This window comes from Carassius gibelio, chromosome A19 (genome assembly GCF_023724105.1).
Source record: "Carassius gibelio isolate Cgi1373 ecotype wild population from Czech Republic chromosome A19, carGib1.2-hapl.c, whole genome shotgun sequence".
Taxonomy (NCBI): Eukaryota; Metazoa; Chordata; class Actinopteri; order Cypriniformes; family Cyprinidae; genus Carassius; species Carassius gibelio.
This window is the reverse complement of record NC_068389.1, coordinates 25683715-25710536: the sequence shown is the minus strand read 5'-3', so window position 1 is coordinate 25710536 and position 26822 is coordinate 25683715. Positions and strand designations below refer to the sequence as shown.

General features: G+C 40.6%; 2 protein-coding genes across 4 annotated transcripts in view; both read right to left on the bottom strand.

The window, feature by feature from the left end:
- The window catches only part of LOC127935744 (H-2 class I histocompatibility antigen, Q9 alpha chain), a 273397-nt gene that overhangs the window by 49689 nt on the left and 196886 nt on the right, over positions 1–26822 (bottom strand). The window lies entirely within an intron of this gene.
- LOC127935753 (hepatic lectin-like) lies at positions 635–16034 on the bottom strand. Its single transcript, XM_052533898.1, has 7 exons — positions 15826–16034; positions 14991–15119; positions 14845–14892; positions 13994–14065; positions 13702–13856; positions 1114–1223; positions 635–999 (listed from the first exon to the last, which is right to left on the bottom strand). Exons 1-7 carry the CDS (start codon positions 15875–15877, stop codon positions 825–827), a joined length of 741 nt encoding a protein of 246 aa, XP_052389858.1. The 5' UTR covers positions 15878–16034; the 3' UTR covers positions 635–824.

Below are 26822 nucleotides of genomic sequence, written 5' to 3'. Positions count from 1 at the left end.
AGTATAATTTGGCAATACTATACAATAGGTTTCATTAGTCAACTACATTAGTTGCCAGGATACTAACAACAAACAATTCTAAAGCATTTATTAATCCTAGTTAATGTTCAAACTCAACATTTACTAATACAATTTCTAATATTAAAAGTTGTTTATTAGTTAATGCACTGTGAACTAACATACATTTTCTAATGTTTAAAAAAAAAAAAGTTTGACGTTGTTCTGTTTGATTCCAGTTCGAAACAAACATATATGTCCTATTCAAAGTGCATTGAAATGTACAAGACTTGAATTTAAATTGTGTTTATTTGCAGAGGTATATGATGTAACACTTGTCCGTGTGTGAAGACGTTGCGCAGTGAAAATCCGTGAATGAATGTTCCAAAGTGAGATAACCTTCAACAGTTTTTTCCCTGCTCAGGGGGGATCAATGAACACTGTGTAGGGACCATGTCAATTGGAACACAGTTCATGCACAGAGCTCACTTCTAAACGAGCTGATTATCTGAAGCAGGTGTGTTAACAAAGAGAGACATGCAACATATGCTATGAAAAATTGCATTTATGAGAGAATGCACTTGACCAGCACTGAAGTGTTAAAAAGTCACAACACCACTCTGCACATCCTCTGCAATGCTTTTTATTTTAGATACTTTTTTGTTTTAATAGATTATGATCAGGGGTCTCAGAATATTGGCCTGTGTGGCAATTTAATAAAGCATGCTATAAGGTCAAATATTGAGAAACTGACAAGATATGTTTGGAAGACATGAAACTGTATGACAATATGATAACTTTTGTGTGAAGTATTTAGAAGCATTGAATTAAACAGCTGCAGCAGTTTCACACACAAATTTTTTCTCTTCAAAACAAAAATCATCCAACCAGAATTCACTCGCCCCACTTAAGTGACCCAGACAAGTGCAATCTTCACCAGCTGGGTGATTTTTAGTCCAGTTATCAGGCTCATTGTTTCCATCCTCCCGTTTCATCCAGAATCTGCAGCAAGAATAATAAAAAATAAACCTCTGTTTAGATAGCAACCTGCTAATTACTTTTGTTTATTCTTTAGCTTAATGTAGATTGTGGTGACAAAAGTAATGAAGATCTTACTCCAGTGAATTGTTAAGTGCCTGGTTATTCACCCAAACAAAGTGACCCTCAATGTCCAAATCATTAAGTCCAATCCAGTGACTCCCTTTAACTTTTGAGATAACAAAATCCTGATGGAGGAAAAAAATTTTTGATATACAATGCACATAGGTTCAAAGCTTCAGTAGTCAACATTGACTATTGAATGGTTTTATTGGGAATAATCAAGGCATGTTAAATATATAATTGTTAGTAATCTTTAGTCAAATAAATTATTTACAGTTAGTTACTTACATATTTACATACTTGTTCCTAACATTTTATTATTCTTTATAAAAATAAACTGTGGTTTTATTATAGTAAAGATGTAGTTACCATGTTTTTTGGTGGATTGATTACAATTTATATAACAGTTTTAGTACAAATAGGCCTACCATTGTTAAACAATTATAGTGTAACAAAACCATGATTCATTTGTGGCTACGGACTAGAAATTGTTGATTTATTATTATTTATTTTTTTGGAGTAAACCATAGTACATTTTTGTAAGAGATGCAAGTTATATAACAAATTGATGGTGAAAAAAGCAAGTGGATGAAGTAAACAGTGCTGCATTTAAAGGGTTAGTTCACTCAAAAATGAAAATTAGCCCATGATTTACATGTCCCCAGTGCATCCTTGGTGTATCTGACATTCCTCTTTTGGACAAATCCAATGAGGGTTATATTAAAAATTGTCCTGGCTCTTCCAAGCTGTATAATGGCAGTGAATGGTCCCCCTGTTAAGTGACCGGAAGCTGCAGTTTATAAATGTTAAAAATCTATATTTTTCTTACACTAATGCATCATTTTGCTTCAGAAGGTCTTTATTAACACCCAAGGGCCATTTGGAGTAGTTTTATGATGGTTGGATTTAATTTGTAATTTGTTTTCAGCTTCAAATACAGGGGCACCATTCACTGCCATTATACAGATTGGAAAAGCCAGGACAATTTAAATATAAATGCAATTCCATTTGTTTAAAAGAGGAATGTTATATACGCATAGGATACCCTGAGGGTGAGTAAATTATGGGCTAATTTTCATTTTTGGGTGAACTATCCCTTTAAAAGGTAATTTTTAAGGAATGACATCATAGAGTTTACCAGTATTTTGGAACTTAAGTGATAATGATACATCTTGCATGTAAAAAGATGGAGCGGGGTTGTTTGTGTGAACAGCATGTGTATTAACTGGTGATTTTTATGGCAATTTACCGGGTTTAACATGTCAAAGGAGCTATTGGGCCCTATCATACACCCGGCGCAATGCGACGCAAGGCGCAGCGCAAGTGTGTTTGCTAGTTTCAATCCGGCGCCATTCGCATTTTCATGTCCAGCGACCATTGGTGCACCTCTGAGATGGTTTCATCTCTGAGATGCGTTCTGTCTTTGTGCTTGCCAAAATACACCGTGTAAATAGCAAACCTGTCATGGCACGAGCGCAACTGGCTCTTAAACGGAATGGAAAATGAGACTCTGATTGGTTTATTGCACATTACGGTCAAAAAACACCCATAAGTCAGTTAGAGAATAGGGACAACCCGTTTAGACCATGTGCCCGGGCGCGCCAACTGTATTTCCGTCGTTAAAATAGCTAAAGTAGATTTGGACAGACCCTGAGTGCACCTGCACCATGAGCTTTACACTTTGCGTTTAGATTGTTAAAATAGGGCCCTAAAGTCAATGGCGCAATATTTTTTTGTTATTTAAAGAGTTGGTAGAAAATGCACCTCTGGGCGGGTCCACAGTGCGCGTTGACTTTGCTTATTACACACAGGGATGCGCATCATACAAACAATGACAAATATTAAAAACAAAAGGATTACAGTGTGTAATATTCAAGTTGATGAATTTAGATTTGTAATTCTGATGGGTTACGTAGTTCTTGTAAATAGGCACTAGGGGGCAGTGGGTGAATAGGAGGTGATGCAATGTATGCAGCAGGGGTAAAAAAAGGAATAAAACAAGAGACTGCATGTGTAGAAGTTCAAAGAGGAGTCCTGTCATCATTTCTAAAAAATAATACTTGATGTCAGAGTAAATCGCGAACATGGATGCTGTCGGAGTGCCTGCACCGCAAATGGCTTGGGAATCACAGAATCTTCCCGATGCATGGAGAAAGTTTAAGCAGCACGTTGAGCTGATGTTTTCAGGACCATTTTGCCGCAAAGAGGAGATGGAGAAGTGCAGCTACCTGCTTCTATGGGTTGGGGAGAAAGGACGGGATATTTATAACACATGGATTCTCACCGATGATGAAGCTAAGTTGCTGAAAACTTATTATGACAAATTCGAAGCTTACGTAATACCAAAGGCAAACCCAATTTTTGCCAGATACAAGTTCAAAGAAAAAACACAGTGTGCCACGGAAACATTCGATCAGTTCGTCACCGAACTCAGACTGCTCGTTAAAGACTGTGGCTACACCAATCCAGAGCAGATGGTGAGAGACCGTGTCGTTTTCGGCATTTATTCCCCACACGTTCGAGAAAAACTGCTCAATCAGGGTGCTGAATTGACATTAGAAAAAGCGATCGACATTGCCAGATCGCATGAAGTTGCGCAGGCTCAGATGAGAAGTATGGCCATCAGCAGCACAAATGCAAATCAGGAGCAACAAGTGCACACAATAGGAAAGCATGCTAAAATGTGTCAGAGCTTTCAGAAAAGCGCAAAAACAAACAGTGTGCATACAGAACGCCTCCATACATGCGGATACTGCGGAAAAGAGCACAAAAGAAAAGAGACATGTCCAGCAAAAGGAAAGCAGTGTGCTAAATCTGGAAAGTGGAATCATTTCACAAAGGTTTGCAAGTCAAAGTCCAGATCTGTGCACATTGTAAGTGACAACAAACCAGAAGACGGATACCCAGAATACGGATACATGAATTTTACATCGCCTTTCTTTTAAAACTTGACCTACTATGTAAATGAACAAAATATTGCAGCTATGCAACTCCTTAAAGGTATAACATACCAATGCAACAATCAGAATAGAGAATGACAAAAACATAACATACTTATATCACTGGTAGTGACAATATATATTTTTTTTTATAGGGCAGCGATCCGCCTACACCCTTTACAATTATAGATCAAGAACGACCCTTTGGCATCGTTTCAGCCCAAGATATTTTCCAGCAGAAAATGGATGAGATTTATGAAGGTCTACCTGGAGTTGTGACTATTGTGGATGATATCTTGGTATACGGAAAGACCAAGGAAGAACACGACCATATTCTCAGGAGAATGCTGGAAAGGTCTCGAGAAAAAGGAGTGCGCCTTAATCCTGAGAAAAGAACGGTTTGTGTTCCGGAAGTCAGCTACTTCGGCCATCGTCTTTACAAAGATGGAATCAAACCAGACCCTCACAAGGTGGAGGCCATAAAAGAGATGTCACCACCTAAGAATCGTGCGGAGCTTGAAACAATTCTTGGTATGGTCAGTTACTTTTACTACAATTACTAAGTCTCTCAGATGTAAATGCACCTCTGAGACAGCTACTGCGGCATGGCAATGAGTTTGTATGGGACAAACAACATGATGCAGCTTTCCAAAAGATGAAAGACATCATTACCAGGGAGCCAGGACCTGTGTTGGCATTCTTCGATACAAGCAAAGACCTAACACTGCAGGTGGATGCCTCCAAGTATGGATTAGGTGCAGTGTTGCTGCAGGAAGGTAAACCACTTGCATATGCCTCAAAGTCACTCACAGACACAGAAATAAGCTACACTCTAGGGCTCGAATGCGATTTTCATGCACATCTCATCAGTAAAGACGCTCCTGTAATTAGAAGTATATCCCCAGCACGTGCGTTCAGATCAGGGTTGCCAGGTTTTCACAACAAATCCTGCCCAGTTGCTTCTCAAAACTTGTCCAAAATTAGCCCAGTCGCGCTTCCAGAAGGTTCCCCCGATAAAACATTGCTTCCCGGGGTAAAATATAAGTTTTTTAGCAGGGTTGCCTTGGTAAAATTCGCATTTTATGGGCTAAATATCACGTTATTTGTATTGGGGTCGCTTTGACCCGCGGACATGAAAAACAACCACAGACTTGGCAACACTGGTTGGCATTTACTACACCGAGCTGTAATTCACTGACAATCTACACAAAATCGGTGTTAAAATCGCAGGCGATTCTTTGTTGATTTTGAAAACACTTTTGTGTTAGTTGTCGGTAGACTAAGGCTCTGTGTAGTAACTGCCGCTCCACCTGAACCAGTGTTGCCAAGTCTGCGATTGTTTTTCATGTCCGCGGTTTGAAGCAACCCCAATACCAATACCGTGATATTTAGCCCCTAAAATGTGAATTTTACCAGGGAAACCCTTCCCCAAAATTTATATTTTAACCCCGGGAAGCAATTTTTATCAGGAAACCTCCCGAAAACACGATTAGGCTAGTTTTGGACTAGTTTTAAGAAGCAACTGGGCAGGATTTGTTATGAAAACCTGGCAACCCTGATCTAAACGCACGTGCTGGAGATATACTTTTAATTACAGGAGCGTCATTTACTGATGAGATTGCAATGAAAATCGCATTCGATTTTTTGCTCAGCCCTACTACGCTCAGATCGAGAAAGAGCTCCTGGCTATCCTCTGGGGCTGCAAGAGATTTCATCAATATGTTTATGGACGTCACATAACAGTGGAATCTGATCATAAACCCCTGGAAGCGATCATCAGAAAGCCACTAGCTGCAGCACCACCAAGACTGCAAATGATGATCTGGCACTTACAAAAGTACAGTTTCACCATTGTACACATTCCTGGGAAAAATATTCCAGTGGCTGACACACTTTCAAGAAAATCAATGCCTTGCACTGATCACAGCCTTACTGAGGAGATGGACGTTCAAGTACATACTGTTCTTAGTGCTCTCCCTGTCAGTGATGAAAAGCTTAGCAAAATTCGAATGGAAACAGACAGGGATGTCCAAATGTCCACACTGAAGAGAGTGATCAAAGAAGGATGGCCTGCCGAAAGAAAGAGATGCCCTATAGCCATACTAGAAAACTGGAATCACAGAGATGAGTTATCAGAGATGGGCGGTATGGTCTTCAAGGGAGAAAAGATCGTAATTCCCAGGCAGCTGAGAGAAGAGATGCTTAAACGCATTCATGCAGGCCACATGGGAATCGAGAAATCCAAACAACGCGCTAGAGATATTCTCTTTTGGCCCGGCATGTCCAAACAGATTGCCAGCATGATTGAAAGGTGCTCAATCTGCCTTGAGCATCGTATGTCAAATGCAAAAGAGCCACTCATTTCTCATCCAATACCAAGCCGTCCATGGCAAACTGTACTGATTTATTCACTTGGAATAGTGATTACTACATAGTTGTGGTAGATTACTACAGCCGTTACTTTGATTTGGAGAAGCTCTTTTTTCTGAAACTGAAAAAAGTATTTGCAGCACATGGGATCCCTGAAAAGGTTATTTTAGACAATGGGCCTCAATTCAGCTCAAAAGAGTTTTTGAAACCTTTGCTCATACTTGGGACTTTGTGCACTTCACCAGCAGCCCACATTACCCACAGAGCAATGGGCTCAGTGAGAAGGCAATGAGAAGACTGATGAGCAGAAGATTGCCCTCAATTTTACCAACTACTAGCCAACAGCTGAAACCCGAGACTGTCAGTGGAAATGATGTCCATGCAAGGCGCGAACAAAACCAACAATATCAGGAAAAGTACTACAATAGGTCTGCGAAACCACTCATACCACTACGGGTTGGAGACCATGTCCAAATTCAGGAATCGGGCAGATGGAATCCTGCTGTAGTCATTCAACCTGCTGACACTTTCAGATCTTACCATGTACGTACTGCAGGAGGCCAAGTCTTCCGCAGGAATCATCATCACCTTTTGCAAGATAAGGCACAGCCTATTACTGCCGAGCCTGAAATCGGTTCAAGCGCTCTGCACACAGTACCCACGGACCAACATGAGCAGACAGACAAGAATAACACTGATTCTGTTGCTCCACATTATGTCACCAGATCAGGACGTGAAGTGAAACCAAGAGTCGTCCTTGATCTATAATTGTAAAGGGTGTAGGCGGATCGCTGCCCTATAAAAAAATATATATATTGTCACTACCAGTGATATAAGTATGTTATGTTTTTGTCATTCTCTATACTGATTGTTGCATTGGTATGTTATACCTTAAGGAGTTGCATAGCTGCAATATTTTGTTCATTTACATAGTAGGTCAAGTTTTAAAAGAAAGGGGATGTAATATTCAAGTTGTTGAATTTAGATTTGTAATTCTGATGGGTTACATAGTTCTTGTAAATAGGCACTAGGGGGCAGTGGGTGAATAGGAGGTGATGCAATGTATGCAGCAGGGGTAAAAAAAGGAATAAAACAAGAGACCGCATGTGTAGAAGTTCACAGAGGAGTCCTGTCATCATTTCTAAAAAATAATACACAGTGTAAAAGAATATTGTTGTGTAGGCTACATAAATATAAAAATGTAATGATGGATAGTCATTGCGTGTATAAGAATTAGGCAACCTATTTGCAATTCAGCCTATTACTAGTGTAGAATGTTGTTATCCAGTGATTATGTGATTTGCTCTGATTGTATTCACCTGTTGCCACATCAAAGGACTCGTTAAAAGGAGGTGCATGAAATGTAGCAGCGGCTGTGAGGTGGGTGACTTGTGGGGTTACGTTTGGCTGTCTCTCGGGAACAATAGGTCCTCCGGAGGTGAAGATAGACAGTTAGTTAGACTCCGGTGTGAGTGTGAGTGAGTGAGTGAGTGAGGGGTTAACTATTAGAGTCACCATTACCTCGCGGGATTGTTTGTTTGGCGTTTTTGCCCGACTGTCATGCTAATTTAAGCAGATGAATGATGCTATAATTGGACTTGAGTGTTTCCCCCTGCTTCTGAATGTATATGGACTAGAAATAACAGTGAACTTCATCCCCGTCTCCTATTGGAATGATTTCCCCCTGATGGTCTGTCATGACTGCTCTCTACCACACGGCTGGGTCCTGTAATTTATTCCTGTGTGTATTAGAGAATGAATGGTGACGGTGTGTGAAGGTCGATAGGTATTGAGAGTGAGGAGTCACGTGCCGATTTGGGAGGGGTCTGAGCCGGTCAGCCATGATGGTAGGACACGCTATCGATTGCCAGGGGCAATGCCTTCTGGACTTCACAGAGGCGCGACTAAACATTTCAGAGCTCTTTAATTTTTGTGCATTTATTATGTCGGCGAAACAGAGATGGATCTACGAATTCGAGAAAGAAAAGTAAGAAAGTAAAGCAATCCAAAAAGGTAAGGCGAAAGAAAGGGGACCTTACAGGAACAAGCTCACACCAAGCGCAAAACAGTGGTGTTTGGAGAAGCTCTCAGGCATCCAAAATATCGACCCATACGAGCTCCCTGCAACGGCACAGAGACCTGGACCATTTACCTCCACGCACACATATGGACATTGTGAATTATATTGTTTACGATGTAAGTCACCTTGCATTCATGCTGTTAATGGCTTTAATCTAACCAGGACATTTACATCTTGCAATCACACATTTAACTACGCTAGCCAACCCAGAACTGGTTTGTCCTCATTGCAGCCCCCAACACAAAAACCTGGTACAGTATGTGTCATTGGGCTAAAATCAAATTATAACTAAACATACATCGCTTTAGCCTACATCAAAACATGTTGGAAACGTTTGTGTACACTGAACATCTCATTACAATCTAGTGTTTACATTACTTTGTCATTTTGGTCAAGAAGTGTCTGCTAAATGCAATGTAATTACAACACGCTAAAACGCATGTGAAGAAACTTACTTTGGCCAGTACAACGCTGTTTTCACCACCTGGAGGCTTGTAGATTGACCCAGATACAGCAGAAAGCCTTGTAACTTTCCAAAGACTTGTGGCTTTTAATCTGCATTGTGTAGTAACTTACACCAAAAACAAGAATTCACAATGTCCATATATGTGCATGGAGGTAATGGTCTAGGTCTCTGTGCCATTCAGCTGCAGGGAGCTCGTATGGGTTGTCAGAAAGCCTATTCAGGAACTAGGAACCAAAGTTAAATTCCTTTTCCTAGTGGGACACTTATTACTGTTGCCTGCCAGTGAAGATCGATGTCTGTCTTTGTTTATGCTGCTGCTATGTTTCTGTAATGTGTTCATATAATACAAGTAAGTCCAAACAATATTGGATCCAATAATCATATGTTATGCATGCCATTGCTATTTCTGATGTTTATACTGTTCGCGGTGTCCCGTTTTATCTGTTATTTGCGGCTGTGATTTGCTGTGATTGTTTTGCAGAGTAATTTATATCGTCAGCTACATGTAGCCTTCACGAACGTATTTACTTATATAATTATGTATACAAGGGGGCATTACTCAGTCCCTTATTGTGTTGTTGTTGACCATATTATCACTTTGAGTACAGACATTTCTGTTATATATATATTTGGGTTACAAATGCATATTTGCTGATAAATACCATAGTGGTGCTATGCTATTATATTATGTCAGTAGACGTTATATGCAATTTATACATTTGTTAATAGTGAGTAATTTGTAATTATTTCCTTTGTTTCTTTGTAGAACACATCTAAATTCATACCAGATGCATATATTGGATTAAATAAATGCAGGGCTCTCAAGTCTCACGCATTGGGCGTGAGACCCACGCATTTCAACCCGTTCACATGCTCACACGCCACACCTTGTATTTCTCACGCAGAGACATTACGAGGATAACGCCCACAAAGTTGCGGCGCTATTTTTTAAACAGTGAAACAGGTAGAGGAATCAATTGAGTTCCCCGACGGCCCTGACACGCACCAGCTAATCGAATAAAAAAAATATAGCTACCGATCAGCCAATCAGAAAATAGTATTGCTGTATCTGGGTAAGATTTTCACAGGCTCGTGCACAACACAGATTCAGACGCTCGATGAAGTATGTAACGTAATGGTTACAGAAGAGGACAGCGGCTGTCAGATTTTAAATTATTTACATCTTGCCGAACTAATTTCTACAGACTGATCAACGTGGGAGAAGAACATCCTATGAGTAGAGTAAGTCATCTCACCATTGCTGGGGAATACATGTGTCCAGACATAAGTGTGCCCTAACCCCCAACTCCTCCACCCCCAGTCATTGTCCAACTCTATTGACTTGCCAAGTTTTATTCAATATATGAATTTTACATTTTTTCTAAACAGTCTAAGATATGTTTTGGTCTGATGGTTATTATGACCCCGACACGCACGCAATTTTGGCTATCGTATGTGGTTGGCCGTAGCTTTTGCACCTATTATTAGTCCACTATTATTTTTTTATAGGTAACTTTACACGCTGAAGAGGATGTGGGTCTACTCTGACAGTTTTATATAAAAGACTTCTACAATAGGCCTATCCATAATACTTGTATGGCAGTACCCATAATAGTTTGAATTTTATTTTTACTGCACAACATCCTGGTCCCCATTTTGAAAACGTTTTGCCTAGGCTATTTCATTATATTTTATCCAATGTATAATATTGATTATTGCATTCGTCTATTTCAAAGATGTCGGGGAAGAGGCAAATGAGCTTTCTTTCATGCTTTGCTCTAAAAGATCAGCTCCCAAAAAAGGTGGCTAGGTCAGAGGAGGAGACTGTGGAGAAGACAGTGGAGGAGGCAGTGGAGGAGGAAGTAAGGGTGCCAGTAGAAGATGGGCCCATGGAAGAGACTGTGGAGGACACCATAGAGGAAACAGTGTAGAACCCACTGGAAACAGCCGAAAAGAGAGGGTGAAGTAGAGCAGCCACCTATAGGGGTTCCTTTAATATAGATTGATCAACACGATGGCCATTCATCACAATGAGAACCACCAGCTCTTTTTACTGGTGCTTAGTCTTCAGACGAGAACTCCTGTGTCCATCAAGGTGTGAGGGACATAAGCAGGGAGGCTTTCTAAAATAGCTGCATTGGTGTTAGTGCTCCCTCATTCAAATGCCTATGCTGAGAGGGTTTTCTTCATGGTGGGATTAAACAAGACCAAAACCAGGAACAGTTTAGCACCTGATGGAACCCTGTCATCCATCCTGATAGTAAAAATGGCTGGCCTGGAACCACAGTGCTTCAAATGGGAGCCACCAACCCCTGGCCTCAAAACCAGCTAACAACACCTACAATAAACAACACTGACCATTTTTTCTCTCTCTCTCTCACACACACACACACACACACACACACACACATACACACACACAAATAAATGCTGAATTAAATAAATATTATTTTATTTGTAAGAATATGTGTCATTTATGAGATCAGACACCCGTCCCCATCAAACCCCTGCTGCCATCGTGGCTGCCGCCAAAATCTCACTCTGAACTCAGTTCAAAACTTGAGAGCCCTGATAAATGTCTCAATCTAAAGACTTCTCCTGCTCTCCTGATTCTCTGACCGGAATCTGGTCCATACTTGGCCGCCTCAACCAGTTGTAATTCGAATGTAGTAAGGTTTACTACATGGGTCGATATTTTGGATGCCTGAGAGTTTCTCCAAATACCGCAGTTTTGCGCTTGGTGTAACCTAAAAAAATTGTATTCCATTGTTCCTATCTGTAACATATGTATCGTGTGAGGTACTGGAACAATTTTTAACGCAGCAACTTCCAGGCATGGTAAAACAGTGCAGAATTGCGAGAACCTCCTCTACTACCGAGATAACAACACACGTAAACAGTAATGTTTCGCTGCCGGTCTCCTGTACTATGACGACAACTATGACATAGACTTAAATAAGGTTCACTACTTATAATGATGAATGAAATTGGCGAATTAATTGAACAATCGTGGCAATACACACACATATATATTAAATGAATATCGCGCTGAGATTTGGTGGATTCCTGCTTGTCCCGTAGATGATCTGCTCGCGCGATTCCGTTTCTTCGCTTTTCCACCAACAAATTCCGCTATGTAAATAGCAGCCGTTTCTCAAAATGCATAGCCTACTTGTCTGTACTTGTGGACTTGTAAAACATCATCAGTCGCTGCCCAAGTACTGTTCCAATTCAAAGTTCACATCTAGCCAAGTCCAGTTCAAATCCCCGGATGTGTTCTTGATCCGCCCCTTTTACTGAGGATGCATGGAGAGGTGACTTGTGCGGCCTTGATACGGGCCACTGTCCCAGAATTCAGTTCGAACCAGGTTCGCATCAATGGCGAAGGAGAAAACTCAAAACTTTAAGTAACACATTTCAAAATACTATTGTGCACGAAATTCAACGTAAGGTGTTCCTTTTTGATTTACACCTTTCAACCGTTTTTCCTGCTTTTTTTATTTAAATTGTGGGTTTATTACTAGATTGTTCTTATTGAAAAGAGGCAGTTGTTTCCACATATTTTATTTTAAACTACGTAAATATAATCACAGTAGTAATTTTACCTGAACCACATATTAATATGTTTAATAGTTTTTAAAATAAAAAAGAGGCAGTTGTTTAATATTATATTAAATTTCATTATAAATATAAAGTGAAAATAATCTGAGTAGGTAAATATTAGTTTTTTAATACTAATATATTTAATATATTGAAAATAAATGAGAAGTTAATTCAAGTAAAGCATGCAGGCCTATTGCATACTGAGTGATGCTATCAAGTACGCTGCCGTTCCATTTGCAGAATGACTGGACTCGCATCCTCCCATCCTCAAGAGTTCGTTCTTCTGAGTCGAACTTGGCAAGTCTAAACTCGGAAGGACGGAAGTCCAGACTCTGCAAACTTGGTATTGAGAAACGCCTAGCATCTCGCTCTTAGGGGGAATGGGAGATGACACTCTGATTGGTTTATTGAACATTACGCCCATTACTCTAAAGAAAATAGGGACAACCCATTCCAAAAATGCGGCCTGGCGCACGGACCGTTTATTTATTTTTAACTATAACAAAAAATATAATATTTTCCACACCAGTAGGTGAACTTTGTGTTTATAATCCAGATGGATTCTGAATGGCTGTCAATGTTTTTATCATTAAATAAAATTATATGGTCAAAAAAAAAAAATCTAAATGATTCCAAAAATATTGTTCATCTGTGTCATTATGGTCATTACGTGGTGTGGACTTCCCCGTTCTCATGGAATTAGAACGATTATTAAGTTATCATTATGCTCTGTCTGAACCAGATGGGACACGACCCATTCCAGTAATAAGGAATTTGTCTGTTCACTTCAGATGCTACACAAAAATTACAGCCAGTGAGTGTGTGGGTGGGCTCTCCCTGCAAGCACATTGGATGAAACAGATAAGAAAATAATTCAATTCATAAATATTAAACCAGTTAAACATAATTAAAAATACATAGGCCTACTGAGTGACTGATACAATCATTGTCATGTAATAAAGTTGTTTGTTTACACTGAGTTAAGTTTTAAAGTTCATGTTTGCTTTAACTATTTTCAAAATCTGAGATAAATTATACATAGTCACTGTAATGTGGCTATATAGATCATTGTCCTTGGTGTGAACACATCAGATTAAAAAAGTTAAATGAGTAATTCATTACAAGGAAGTGTTTAACTAACACACCTGCTCTGCTTTGCTGTTTATGATCACTAGATGTCCTCCTAAAGTCACACAGTGATCTCGACTCTGTGTCCAGTTCATCTTGACTTTAGAGTAGTAGTAACACTTTCCTCCAAAATGAATCCATTCGATGGCACAATGTGCACAACTTGTGCTGTCTTTATGAAAATTAAAAAAATGTAGAAAATTATACAATTATTCATTATTTCACACTGTTTCACTCTTTATTTAAAAGTGGTTCTGGCTATTTGTGTTAATGTTTTACTTTGCACAAGGCTCAAATCATAAGACTCACCATTACATCTGTTCAGCTTTCTAAGTGTCTCCTCATGCTGGTTGCGAAGCGCATCAAACTTTCCTTTGTAATCTGCATGACAAGGCCAAACACATACACACAAAATGAAGATGAGACAATACTGATCAATTCTTCAGACCACAACACTTTTTAAGTTAATCAAAGTTTGGTTCAATGTACAGACATTTCCAAACACTAAGTCTGTGTCATGGGTCTGAAAAAAAGCACTCTGGTGTAGGTAGCCAAGCTCTGATTCAAAGACAGTTTCTCAAGAAAGGGAGACAACAAGGGTTGTTAATCAAAACTGGTTTAGTTATGTGGTCTTCATTTGGGGTTTACTCAAAGACCCACATTTCAATCATTTTTTTTCTTTCTGCTCCCAGTAGCTGTGAGCAATTATTACGTTTTGTTCTTTTAAAATATTTTCCAGCTTTTCAGAAATAAATATGTATGCAAATTACACCCACTACAACAGTTAACGTACAGTACGGTGTTTGGGAGTGATCAAAAAGGGTTTAAGCACTGAATTTTGAATCGATTTCTTACTGTAAACTGTAGATTCGGACGGAAATTAAATTACTAGGCGACCTCTGTGTTTGGCAAAAACAGTAGGTAATTTGGGCGGGGATTTTCACTGGGGTGGTGAGAGAAAATCCCCGGCATCCTAATTCGGACGGAAACCACTTACATCCTCCTGAGAAACAATTAGGGTATACCTTCCGAACAGGGCTTTAGAAAGAAATCATAAAGTCCCACGTGATGTGCCACATGCACCAGAATACATCAACAGAAAATATAAGGCAAATGGCTCTCTGTGCCTTTTGCTTGTGCATTAAATTCTTTTTACTTACTTGTGCCATTAGTTTCCTGGGCATACAGTTGCATTGAAACACGGATATCTGATTAAAGACAAAATATAAGTTCAGACAAAACACAAAACTAATTTTTATAAATGCTGTATAGGCATACATGTGTTATGTGTATGGTTCATACTCACACAGGATCCCTAGAATACAAAGACCTCCAAGAGCAAAAAATAGACAGACAGAAAAAACAATCAGAAGAACTTTGATCCATTTAGAGGGATAAACGACCTTCACATTTTTTTGCTCGTTGGTGCTGTTACCTGTAGTAAAAATGTGATTTGATGAAGAATAATATTTTCTGAACCATTAAGCCAGTACAGCATTTCTGCCTGGATCTATTCCTGAATTTATTTGCTAACTTCTGACATCTATTTTTTACAGAACAAATTATCAGCATGTAACATCTTGCCTCAACCTAACATCTACACCTCTTTGCATCTTGAGAACATTACCACAGGAAGTTCACACATTTAGACAATATGCTATATTTAATTCTTAGTGTTGAGGACTAGTATCTTCGAGTCTATACAAGTAAAATGTCGAAGCACTAAAAAAAGGGTACTCTAATGCTTTTTCTCAAGTGGTATTGGAAATTATACATTTCAAATGAGTCATTTTCGCTGTAAGGTATATCTGCTTTTACTTGAATATGTTTTTCCCCGCAATTTTATCCAAAGCAACTTTCATTGCATTCAACATTGTGATTTATTTTCTGAACCCATGACATTAATGTTGGCATCATGATCTACTGTGTAACATGAAAGTCTTTTTTATTTAAATGATAGTGTTGACTGCATTTGACTCCAAGGGAATGCATGAACAGCTAAAATGTGTACCTTAAATGCAATGTAAGTCACTTTTGACAAAAGTTAAATTGTTGCATGATCATACAGAAGAAAGCTTTGACATCACAGTGCAAAATCTTTAACATTGAAATTTTGATGATTATAATATCTATTTCCTTACCGATGAATTGAGAGCATTTTTCACCTGATGCATTTTCATAGACTGAATCCATTTCACTGCATGAAAAGGTGCGTTGCCGGACTGTTCAAGTCAGTGCAAAAAAAGTAAATGTTAGTGATGCGCGGGTCGAGTTTTTATCCAACCCGCGGGTCCCTCTTTTATGAAATTATTTGGCCCGCCCCAGCAGGCTACCTCTGTGTCTATTTTTACAACCCGCCCCGCAATGGCTCGCCCCCGCGAACATTAAATATATATACCGGGCATTGTATTGTAAATGAAACAGCCTTTATTTAAACCTGAAGTGCTTGGAAACATCGCCCTGTAAACTGACAACAGCAAACGAATATGAATATTAATAACAAGATAATGATAAACATGTTCAACATTTACAAAGCAGCGTTTAGCCTATAGTCATCTAATAGTAGGCTAAACTTAATTTTATTTCAGATTTGTATAGGCCTACAGTTTATAGCCTAAATAGCTTAACACCACTGAACTTTTATTTAACATTCATTTAGCGTTTTTACGTTCGCTGTGCAAAAAAATTATGGAATCCACTGTACCGGGGTTTAATCTATTTCCGACCCGCGAGATGTGAGATAAAATTGAACATTTGCAGTTTCCGTAGGCCTCTGGCGTTTCTGACTTCTGGACACTTACAGAAACGGACTTTTTGTGTGCGGTAGTCTTCTAGTCAGCTCATTAATGCAATAATCTGTCAGACACGGACTGAAATGTTTACTCATTTACCTGTAAATCCACGTACATCCCTGTGCATGAAAAATAGTTTCTGCAAAATCCAGGCAGTTAAATCTCAGTAAACGGACACTCAAGTCTCAGTAAAGTCTATAGATAATGTTTTAAATGCCATGGGCCTTCTATACAAAAATGCGTCATGTAGGCCTAAAAATTGTCATCAAAGCCACAAACACAGCAAGGCATCAACAAAACGCAATAAACATTTAACAGGACTACAAATATTATCAAACAAACTCAGCAGGACTGCGAAAATTTAGATTGATAAAAATATTTTGCAAACAAACTCTAACAGTACATCATTAAACTGATTAAAAAATAAAATCATTTTTAAAAGAAACAATAAAAAATGTAAACTAACCAAAAGACAAACACAATAATGAAAACAATTGCAATCGAGCCAGGACAGTGATTACCGCTCTCTCAATCAGACAGTCACACACATATTCTATCTACAACACTTATGGCCGTTACATAGTCGACGCGCGCAAGCAACGAGAGCGACGCGAGCGATGCGCTCACTTTCATAGTCTAAACAGTGGACACAAGTGTAACGGGCGATGCATGTATGCAATACACCGCTGACGCAACAGGGGGTAGTAGAGTCGGGTGATATTAGTAGAGTAGGGTCACATGATATTCAGATCAAAATGGCAACTGAAGAGGTTGATGAAGAGAGCTGATTTTACATCGGCGGCAACAAAGGCAGCACAGAGATAGACAGTGGTATGTTCGCCCTTTAAATCGAAGAAGAGATCAGGATGGGGAGTTTGTGTCTCTGGTTCTTCCCATGTGAAGCCTGGATGAGGAGAGACATTTCCGGTACTTTAGGATGTCGGCGCCAAAATTTGATGAATTGCTTTCACAAGTCATCCGCTTTCTCCCGCATGTTTGCATCAGAGCACCACCACAATCAGGCAGCGACTTCTACAATTACACAGATTTTTATTTTATTTTATTATCCTTATGGCAGCTGCTGATGCGAACTATAGGTTTATTTACATCGATGTTGGTGCATTTGGGCGTGAGAGTGATGGAGGTGTGTTGGGCCGCAGTGCGTTTGGATCCAGACTGGCAGAGGGCAGTCTCAATCTACCTGTATGTTCATCATCTGTTCTGTCTAGTAACTGTACTGACAGTTATTTGTAAAGGCACGAACCTGCAGGATTACTGACAGGCCAGGTTGAGACGCGTGGTGGAGAATTCCTCCAGTATATTGGCTGTGGGCTTCCGAATTTTCCTCCCCTAAGAGGAAAAAACAGCAGAAAAGGGGTCTCTCTCAGTGGGCTTGAGTGGTGTCACTTCGGCCCAGTGCCCGCAGGCCCCACCTTCCCCACGTCCTTGTGCTGGTGTGCTTCGTGAACATTCGGCGCATCCGAGGAGGACATCATCATTGATGATGCACCGCTGATGACTGTGTCCTTGGTGGCATGAGAAACAGAGGAATGGGGTGATTCCGGTGAAGAGCTCGAAGCAGCCCCGCCCCCTCAGGTGCTGAGGCTGAAGCCAGACGCTGAGCTAATCCGCATCCTCACAAAGGCCGTGGAGGATCTGGGACTCGAGTGGTGGGCTAAATAGGCCTGCCCATGGCTTATTGGACGAATGGTTCCTGCCAGAGACCCTCCAGCGTAGAGCTGAAGATCTTTGCCCGAACCCGACGGGACCCGATAGGACCCGATGGGTTCGGTCGGGTTCGGGCTTAATTTATATCATCTTACGCGGGCTCGGGCCGGGCTCAGGCTCGCGCTCCGGTTTGCGAGGTAAACGAGCGGTCATGTGATCTGTTTCGATTAGCGCGAGGAAGATGAGAAAATGGATGCTGAGTAAGTGTAACAGAGGCTTGCCTCTGGCGATTATGTTTTGGTTGCACCAGCAACTAAAGTAAAGTCTGAGTTGTGGAAAAGTTTTGACCGTGTTTATAATGAGAATAATGATGACGCACCATCAGTGAGCGCAGGAGCGCGCTGAAGCCATTTACAGTGGATTCAATAATTCTCCTCCTCAAAAACATGTAGGCTTAGCCTAATCTCTGTGAGTAAAGGTTTTTCAAATGATAACTAAATATTCACTGAGTCTTAAATGCATAATGTGGACAGAGTATTTACGCTAATGTTGGCATTATTCTTTTATTAAATGTCAGCTGCTATAGTGACAAAGCAAATCCGGCGGAGCCTTTATCATAATTTCGTTATTGCCAAATACCCATCGTAATTTAAAATGTGTCTTAATTTAATTTAATTTGTTAAAAAAAGACTCATTTTTATTGGTGTGTGGTCTATTTATAGGCTAAATGAGTCTATGTCTAATTAGAGTGCTGAGATGTTAAGATGTCACAGAGGACTTGTTTTATTTCTTTATTCCAAATTTCAAGTGGCCTAGTCTACGTTAGTTATGAATAAATCATGCTAAAACATGTATAAATGACTCATTTTTGACAAAAGGCAAAAGAGCTGTGTGCGTGCGCACATTTGAATAATGTCGGGCTGTAAACGGGTTCGGGCTTAAAAAGCTGTCAATCGAAATATACTTGTCGGGCCCGATTACAGCTCTACTCCAGCGATCTTTCCACCAGCCCCTCTTCCCGCCAGTGCCCAGTCCCTTTCTTGCCAGCCGTCCAGGACAAGCTTACCAAGTCATGGCGAGCCCCCTACATGGGTAAACCCCTCTACTGTAACAGCTCTCACCACCGTTGACGGTGCTGACAAAAGTGGATACACCAAACACAGTATGGACGAGTTTTGCCAAGAGAACCAAGAGGCCTTTAAGAGCTGTGCACATCAACAGATATCGCTCTGTGTGCTGCTAAGGCCACGGCGCAATCGATCGGCAAGATCATGGCCAGCCTGGTGGTATTAGAGTGCCACCTCTGGCTAACACTGACAGAGATCAGGGATGCTGAAAAAATGACATTCCTCGACTCACCAGTCTTACCGAAAAGGCTATTTGGCTCGTGGCGAACCCCCTACTTGGCATGGGTAAACCCCTTTACCGCAGCAGCTCACACCACTGTTGATGGTGTTAACAAAAGGGGATACATCAAACTTCCATCTAAGCCCTGCAGGCTCGGCACTGCACACAATGGTGGTCATACAAAGTGTTCCAAGCCATACACTTGGGGTGCTGTATCGAGGCTGTGGTCCCCTGGAGGACCTCATGCCTGTTTTAGACAGGAGTGAGGATGGGCGTGGCCTCCAGAAGGAAAGTGACAGACGCAGTGTAAATAGTGCCCCCAGCAAACAGTGAGTCAGGCTTTTCCAGCTGCTATTTCCTCATTCCAAAGAGAGACGGTGGACTCAGATGCATTCTAGATCTCAGACATCTGAACAGCTCGCTTATGCGCCGGTCATTCAAGATAATGACTGTGAAGAAAATCATTTTTCATATTTGCCCCGAGGATTGGTTTATGCCCGTGGATTTGAAAGATGCTTACTTTCACATCCACATAGCCCCCTGTCACAGAACGTTCTTGAGATTCGCATTCGAGGGAGTGGCGTATCAATATGCAGTCCTTCTGTTTGGACTGTCCCTGGCCCCACGCACTTTTACGAAGTGCAGGCAGATGGAAATCTGCGTAATGAATTACCTTGATGTTTGGCTGGTTTTAGCAAGACCAGAACGGGAACTGAACTCTCGAAAAGAGCTATTTCTTAGCCACTTAGAGCGTCTAGCCAGTTGTTGCCCAGATGACAAACTGTCTTTGTGGGAACAGTTCTGGACTCCGCCCTAATGCGGGCATTGATCTCGCTGGATCAGTTCCTGACAATTCAGGGATTGGTGGCTTCCCTCACACCGGGGATGAATCACGCCCCTGAGAGTTTTTAAGGAAACCAAATGCTCCCTCCTCTTAGTAGCTCCACTAAGGAAGAACCAGGCTTGGTTTCCAGAGCTGATACAGCTGGTGACGATGGCCCCGAGGGTCCTTCTCTTGCAGGCAAAAGGCATGATTTGGCATCCCTGGCCAGAGTTGTGGAGCCTTCATGTGTGATGGGTCCCATCCACAAGATGGCTCTATGGCTAGAAATGGTCAGTATTCTTCAACTGGTGCTCTGCCCTTCAAGTGGACACGTTTTCATGAGACATGTCCTGCGTTCTGACTTTTCTGCAAGAGCTACTGGATAGGGGATGTGGCCCATCCACACTCAAAATATATGTGGCGGCCATCACGGCAAATCATTTTCTCGAGGCCGGCCATTCAATAGGCAGAAACGACTTGGTCATTACATTTCTGGAGGGCACGAGGAGACCAAATCCTCCTCGCCCCTCAGACTGTGCAGTGTCGGGACTTAAAAGGCCCCTATTTGAGCCACTCAGTTCGGCTGACTTTTGGGCCTTATCACTTAAAATAGCCCTTCTCCTCGCTTAGGCGTTGGTTAATTATGTGGGTGGCTTACAAGTGCTCTCGGTCAGCACCGCATGTCTAGAGTTTGGGCTCAATGACTGCAGATGGTGAGCAGAGACCGAACGCTCTCTGCCATGTTGGGGCTCTGAGGGTGGAATGTTCTAAACTGTTTAGGGAGTTCTGAACAGCTGTTTATTTCCTTTGGAGGCCGCCAGAAGGGTCTGCCAGTCACTAAGCAAAGACTGTCTCGCTGGATTGTTGATGCAATAGCTCTGGCTTATGCATCAGAAGGACTGGAAAGCCTTATTGGTATGAGAGCCCACTCCACAAGGGGAATGGCCTCCTCATGGACATGGTCCAGTAGCATATCTGTCAGGGAGATCTGTGGTCGTCGCCGTCCACTTTTGCCCGATTCTATAACTTGGATATCCCCACTCTGCAGGCACAGATTCTATCTGTTTAATCCTCCTGTGGGTAGTGGTTTCTCATGCCCTCAGCTAAGCTTGGGGCGAGATAATGCCTAAGTCCCTTAAAGCCCTTATTAGTGCTCTAACACTGAGCTCGCAGAGCATCATGTATTTGTTGCTCATAGTGCAGCGTGATTGGATTAGTTCCCATATTGTTGTCACTTGCCACAATACAAGCTGCATGAATCGATGCTCAGTCGAATGATCAGAGCCGGATTAACGCAAAGGCAAACTAGGCACGTGCCTAGGGCCCGATTGGCGGGATGGGGCCCAGACAGAGGGACAAAAAAATAATAATAATAAAAATAAAATAAAATTTACAAATGTCCTATCTACAATTTATTTCAATATTTATTAATTAACTAAAAATAGTGATGATGTTTATCTTAACCATAGACTGTTACATTACGTCACATTAACGCCAGCACATGATTGTTTTTATATAGAGGCGCAAGCTAGTTAAGTCCGAGGAGACGTCAACGGCGGTCAGAGGTCAGAGCGGGACAACAAAGCTAGCAGGCAGTTGTGTTTTGATTAGGCTAACATTCAAGATGCTTTCGGGTGCGGTAAAACGTATTTTTTCAATTATTTCCTCAATTAATGACAGTTTGGAAATGTACATAATATCTGTAGACCTGGAAGACATAAAACTTATTAAAAAAAATGTTTTGAGGGAATCTGGTGTTTATCACTCAATTCTTGAAATGTAAGTATTCCATCCATATACAAGTCTTTAATAGTCTGAATACCTTTAGTTTTCCATAGTTTACATCCTCCATCCTTATATTTATTATTATTATTTATTGTTAGACAGTTTCTAAATGGTCTTGATGAATGTGAAGGGGTCATGTTTGCCTTCTTGTTCTTAATTACAACATTTATAAATGTTGTAAGCTATTGTATTTTGCAGAAAATCTTAATTCAATGTGCGGCAGACACACTCTTGCAGTTTTAATCTAGATTAAAGACCCATATCTTTAACCTGTCTTACACATAACGCACTAATATGGTTCTTATATCCAAATCGGTTAAAGGATTTTTAGGCTGCATTAACTAGGTAAACCGGAACCATGAACACTTCCCATAACACCCGATGTACTTGCTACATCATTAGAAGAATGGCATCTATGCTAATATTAGTCTGTTTCTCTCTTATTCCGAGGTCACCGTAGCCACCAGATCCAGTCTGTTTCAGATCAGAAGGTCACTGTATTCACCCAGATCCAGTACGTATCCAGACCAGATGGTGGACCGGCACATAGAAAGGACCTCTACAGCCCTGAAAGACAGCGGAGACCAGGACATCTAGAGCCCCAGAGACAGATCCCCTGTAAAGACATTGTCTCAGATGACCACCAAGACAAAACCATAGGAAACAAATTATTCTTCTGCACAATCTGACTTTGCTGCAGCCTGGAATTGAACTGCTGGTTCCGTCTGGTCAGAAGAGAACTGGCCCCCCAACTGAGCCTGGTTTCTCCCAAGGTTTTTTTCTCCATTCTGTCACCGATGGAGTTTTGGTTCTTTGTCGCTGTCGCCTCTGTTTTGCTTAGTTGGGGTCACTTAATTTACAGCAATATCGTTGACTTGATTGCAAATGAATGCACAGACACTATTTAAACTGAACAGAGATGACATCACTGAACTCAATGATGAATTGCCTTTAACTGTCTTTTGCATTATTGACACACTGTTTTCCTAATGAATGTTGTTCAGTTGCTTTGAAGCAATGTATTTTGTTTAAAGTGCTATATAAATAAAGGTGACTTGACTTGACTTGACTTATCGCAGGGAACCGAGATTACGTTAAGTAACTGAAGCATTTTCCCTGATCATCTAGTTTAAGTCGTTCACACCCTGTGTCTCTTAATAAATTGTATTGCTTCCTTGAAAATCAATAAATGTGTTTACCTTTTGAAATAGTTTTGTATGAGTCCCTCAATTGTCCTCAGTGCAAAAGAATGGCTCTCAAAACATATAATTGCGGAAAAGTGTTCAAATATGCAAAAGATACTGGAAAACCTAAGAAAGTGGAGAATTTTTCTGAAGAATAGCACCCATTTAAACTGTTCTGGACAAAAGACTCATGGAATACTATCCCAAAACAAACATGAACTACTATTTATTTTTATTTAATCAGATATAATTCTGACTAGAAGACTTAATGTAATTAAATGATATTTCATGTCAGTGAGAAATCAAAACCCTTATTATCCTCTGCCATGTCCTTTCTATTTATCATGTGGAAACTGTCACCGATGGTTCAAAGGGTTCATTCATATTTTCACAGTCCTTCAGATGAATGGATGGGTCTGGTAACAGAGGATCCTGTAAACATATTATAAAATGCCCTTTCCTCTAAATACATTTTACAGTTTTCATTGTTTAAACACAAGTTAGTATGATGAAACATAACATTATAATAAAAATGTAATGAGAACAGGCAGGGCCAGATTAACACTTTGTTGAACCCTGGGCAACAATATTCAAGGGCCCCATCAATCACGACCCCAGGATCACCATAATATGGTCATATACAGAATATATTACTGTAATATACAGTAAATATACTCAATACTTCAAATTCTAACTGTTATCAGGTGTATTTTGATTTACAAATATTTAAATGCTCATAGAACTACAAGTGCACTACTATGTCCCCTATCAAAGACATTCACTCACACATATGATGCTATGAAAACAAAACACATCAGCATTTGTATATTCTGGTAAAATTGACCCAGTACATTGAGAGGGAGGGAAATATCCTCCATTTTTACAAAAATGAATAAATAAGCAACCACTTTCAAACCATTGTTTATTTAACAACATTTATTCCCAATAGAAATGTATTGAATTGATAGTGCTATAACAGAAGACCACAGACAACACATCAAGAAACATTTTGGTCCTCAGCTCATTTTAAGCAGAAATCACCCTGACAGGGTGACCCTGTTTCCTCAGAATTCATCAAGGCAATCAAGTTATTAGTCCAACACAAACAATTTGAAATCTGCCAGTTATCCCTCCACAACAATTTGTGGCCTAATGGTTAGAGAGTCGGACTCCCAATCGAAAGGTTGTGAGTTCGAGTCTCGGGCCGGCAGGAATTGTAGTGGGGGGAGTGCATGTACAGTTCTCTCTCCACCTTCAATACCACGACTTAGGTGCCCTTGAGCAAGGCATCGAACCCCCAACTGCTCCCCGAGCGCCGCAGTATAAATGGCTGCCCACTGCTCCGGGTGTGTGTTCACAGTTTGTGTGTGTGTTCACTGCTCTCTGTGTGTGCACTTCGGATGGGTTAAATGCAGAGCACAAATTCTGAGTATGGGTCACCATACTTGGCTGAATGTCACGTCACTTTCTTTTTCTTTTCTTTCAATTTCACTTCTTTCTTTTCTTTTTCACTTTCACAATTTATAGCATTTTAATGAAGCTGGCACCTCAAGGAAAAAATAAATAAATAAAATGCAGTATCGCTATTATCTGCTCATAAACATTATTATCCTAAGCTCATTTTAACTTGTTTTAAAATAGAACAACAACATATCACAGCACAAATAACCAGTTAAACATTTTAGTGCTACATAAACATTTAGAAATCTGTCAATTTCTCTGAAGAAGAAAATACAGAAATAAATGCTACATAATCTGGCAAAACACACAATTTTAGTCCTAAATAATGACGAAGTGCATGTTTGAATTTGAAATGCCTTCATTTGGCAAACACATATTTTAAACAATGGCTGTTTTTTTGCAGTTTGACTGTGCAAACTGGTGTAAACGTAAGCTGGTGGTGTAGAAAAGTCCTGGCTAGCTGAGTTGTCCTCGTCGTTGACAGAAGCGGACTTAACAGAACTGTCGGCAACATTAACAGGAGTGAATAAATTACCTATTTTAGGTATATACTTTAAACTTTCTGCGTTTCTGATGTCCTTTTCCTTTTTTATTTCCGCTTCGCACTCCCACTTAGCTTCTACATGTCAGATTTTTTTATGTTGTAGGAACGCCTGACGTAACCATAGACAGTAAAAGAAATGGACACAGCGACCCCATTGGAACTCAATTGAGACAAATGAAGCCCAGTTTTAGCTTTTTTTAGCACTTCCGTTTCTGACGCGCAGACTCAAACGAAGCTTGACGACATCAGCAACCTGTCTGCCAGATGTAAATCTTCTAAGTGGCTGTGCGTGCAAACTGCCATCGTTAATCTTGCAGAGACGGCGAGCTTGAGCGGGGAGTTCTTTGTCGTTAGTGAGCAGGAGTAAGTATTCTGATTAATTATTTTGTATAGTATTTTAAAATGTAACTCCAGTACGCCATATTAAGTTAATTGCCTGCGAGCTTCTCCTCCTGTCTGTACGGTAATGCGACAGAGAGCCGAGTGGTTATGACGCAATCGTTAGCCTATTTTTTACAAAAACTGTTTATATGGGGCCATAATGTAACATAGAAGGTAATGGAGCCCTTTATACATTGTCGTGTATCTTTAGAAATAAATAATGGACAAACAGAGTCTTTAAACGCCTCAGATGTAAAGTTATTCGCTGTCAAAGTGACGCCAAAATGAATGGGAGTCAATGGGAATGCTAACGCAAGTGAAGTTCTGCTAAAAGATGGCAGCCCCCACCCGACTTCAACTTCCGGTCGAGTTCCTTGCCCCTTGGACGTAACCCGCTCGGCGTAACATTTGACCCGCCTCATGCGGACTGACCAATGAGGAGAGGGTCTTAACTTGAGGCCCTCTCTTCATTGGTCGTCCGCATGAGACTGACTCTCAACCGCTCACAACTCACGTTCAAAGTCATAGGCAGCGCAGCGTCTCTCTGTGCAGCGCAAAAGCCCGTGTTGACAGTTTGTTTAATATAAACCGGGAGAATACCAGATACAGTATTTTGCTCGTGCCCTTGCTGCCCTGGGCCCTTTAGAGGTCTTGGGCCCCTGGGCAATTGCCCAGTTGCCTGTATGGTTAATCCGGCCCTGAGAACAGGTGTCTATTTTGTGAGCTGAACTGTACAGCAATTCGTAAAGACATGTATGTATATATAATTGAGAGAATAAGCCTATTTGGCCTACTGTCGTCTGGGAATAGAGGTGATAAAATTTACTCTGCACTTTGAAAATCATGATATACTAACAAATTAAAGACATACAATTTTTCTCCTCCAAGGCTGTCTCCGGTAAAACAAAAGTCAGCTGCAGTGTTTGGAGACTCTGAAATTTGATGAGCAGAATCTGTCTGCAGAATATGTAAATAACTAAAGCACGCTAGCTAAAACATTAATAAATAACCATGTATATAGAGGGTTTTCACGGATGCGTCATCAATCTGGAAGTCGGCCATGTTGGAGGCACTGAACATAAACAATGCCACTGAACGGACTCGCAAATTTGTCCGATTATTGCTGCTTTTGTTGCGTTGATGGAGGTGTTTA

What these genes read in the sequence shown, in the direction of transcription:
- LOC127935753 (XM_052533898.1), bottom strand. Translation starts at nt 15,877, where the DNA reads ATGGATTCAGTCTATGAAAATGCATCAGGTGAAAAATGCTCTCAATTC. An exon ending in CCAGGAAACTAATGGCACAA is followed by an intron (nt 14,066 to 14,844) that starts GTAAGTAAAAAG and finishes CTTGTCATGCAG; the next exon opens with ATTACAAAGGAAAGTTTGAT. An exon ending in GCACTTAACAATTCACTGGA is followed by an intron (nt 1,000 to 1,113) that starts GTAAGATCTTCA and finishes TTCTTGCTGCAG; the next exon opens with ATTCTGGATGAAACGGGAGG.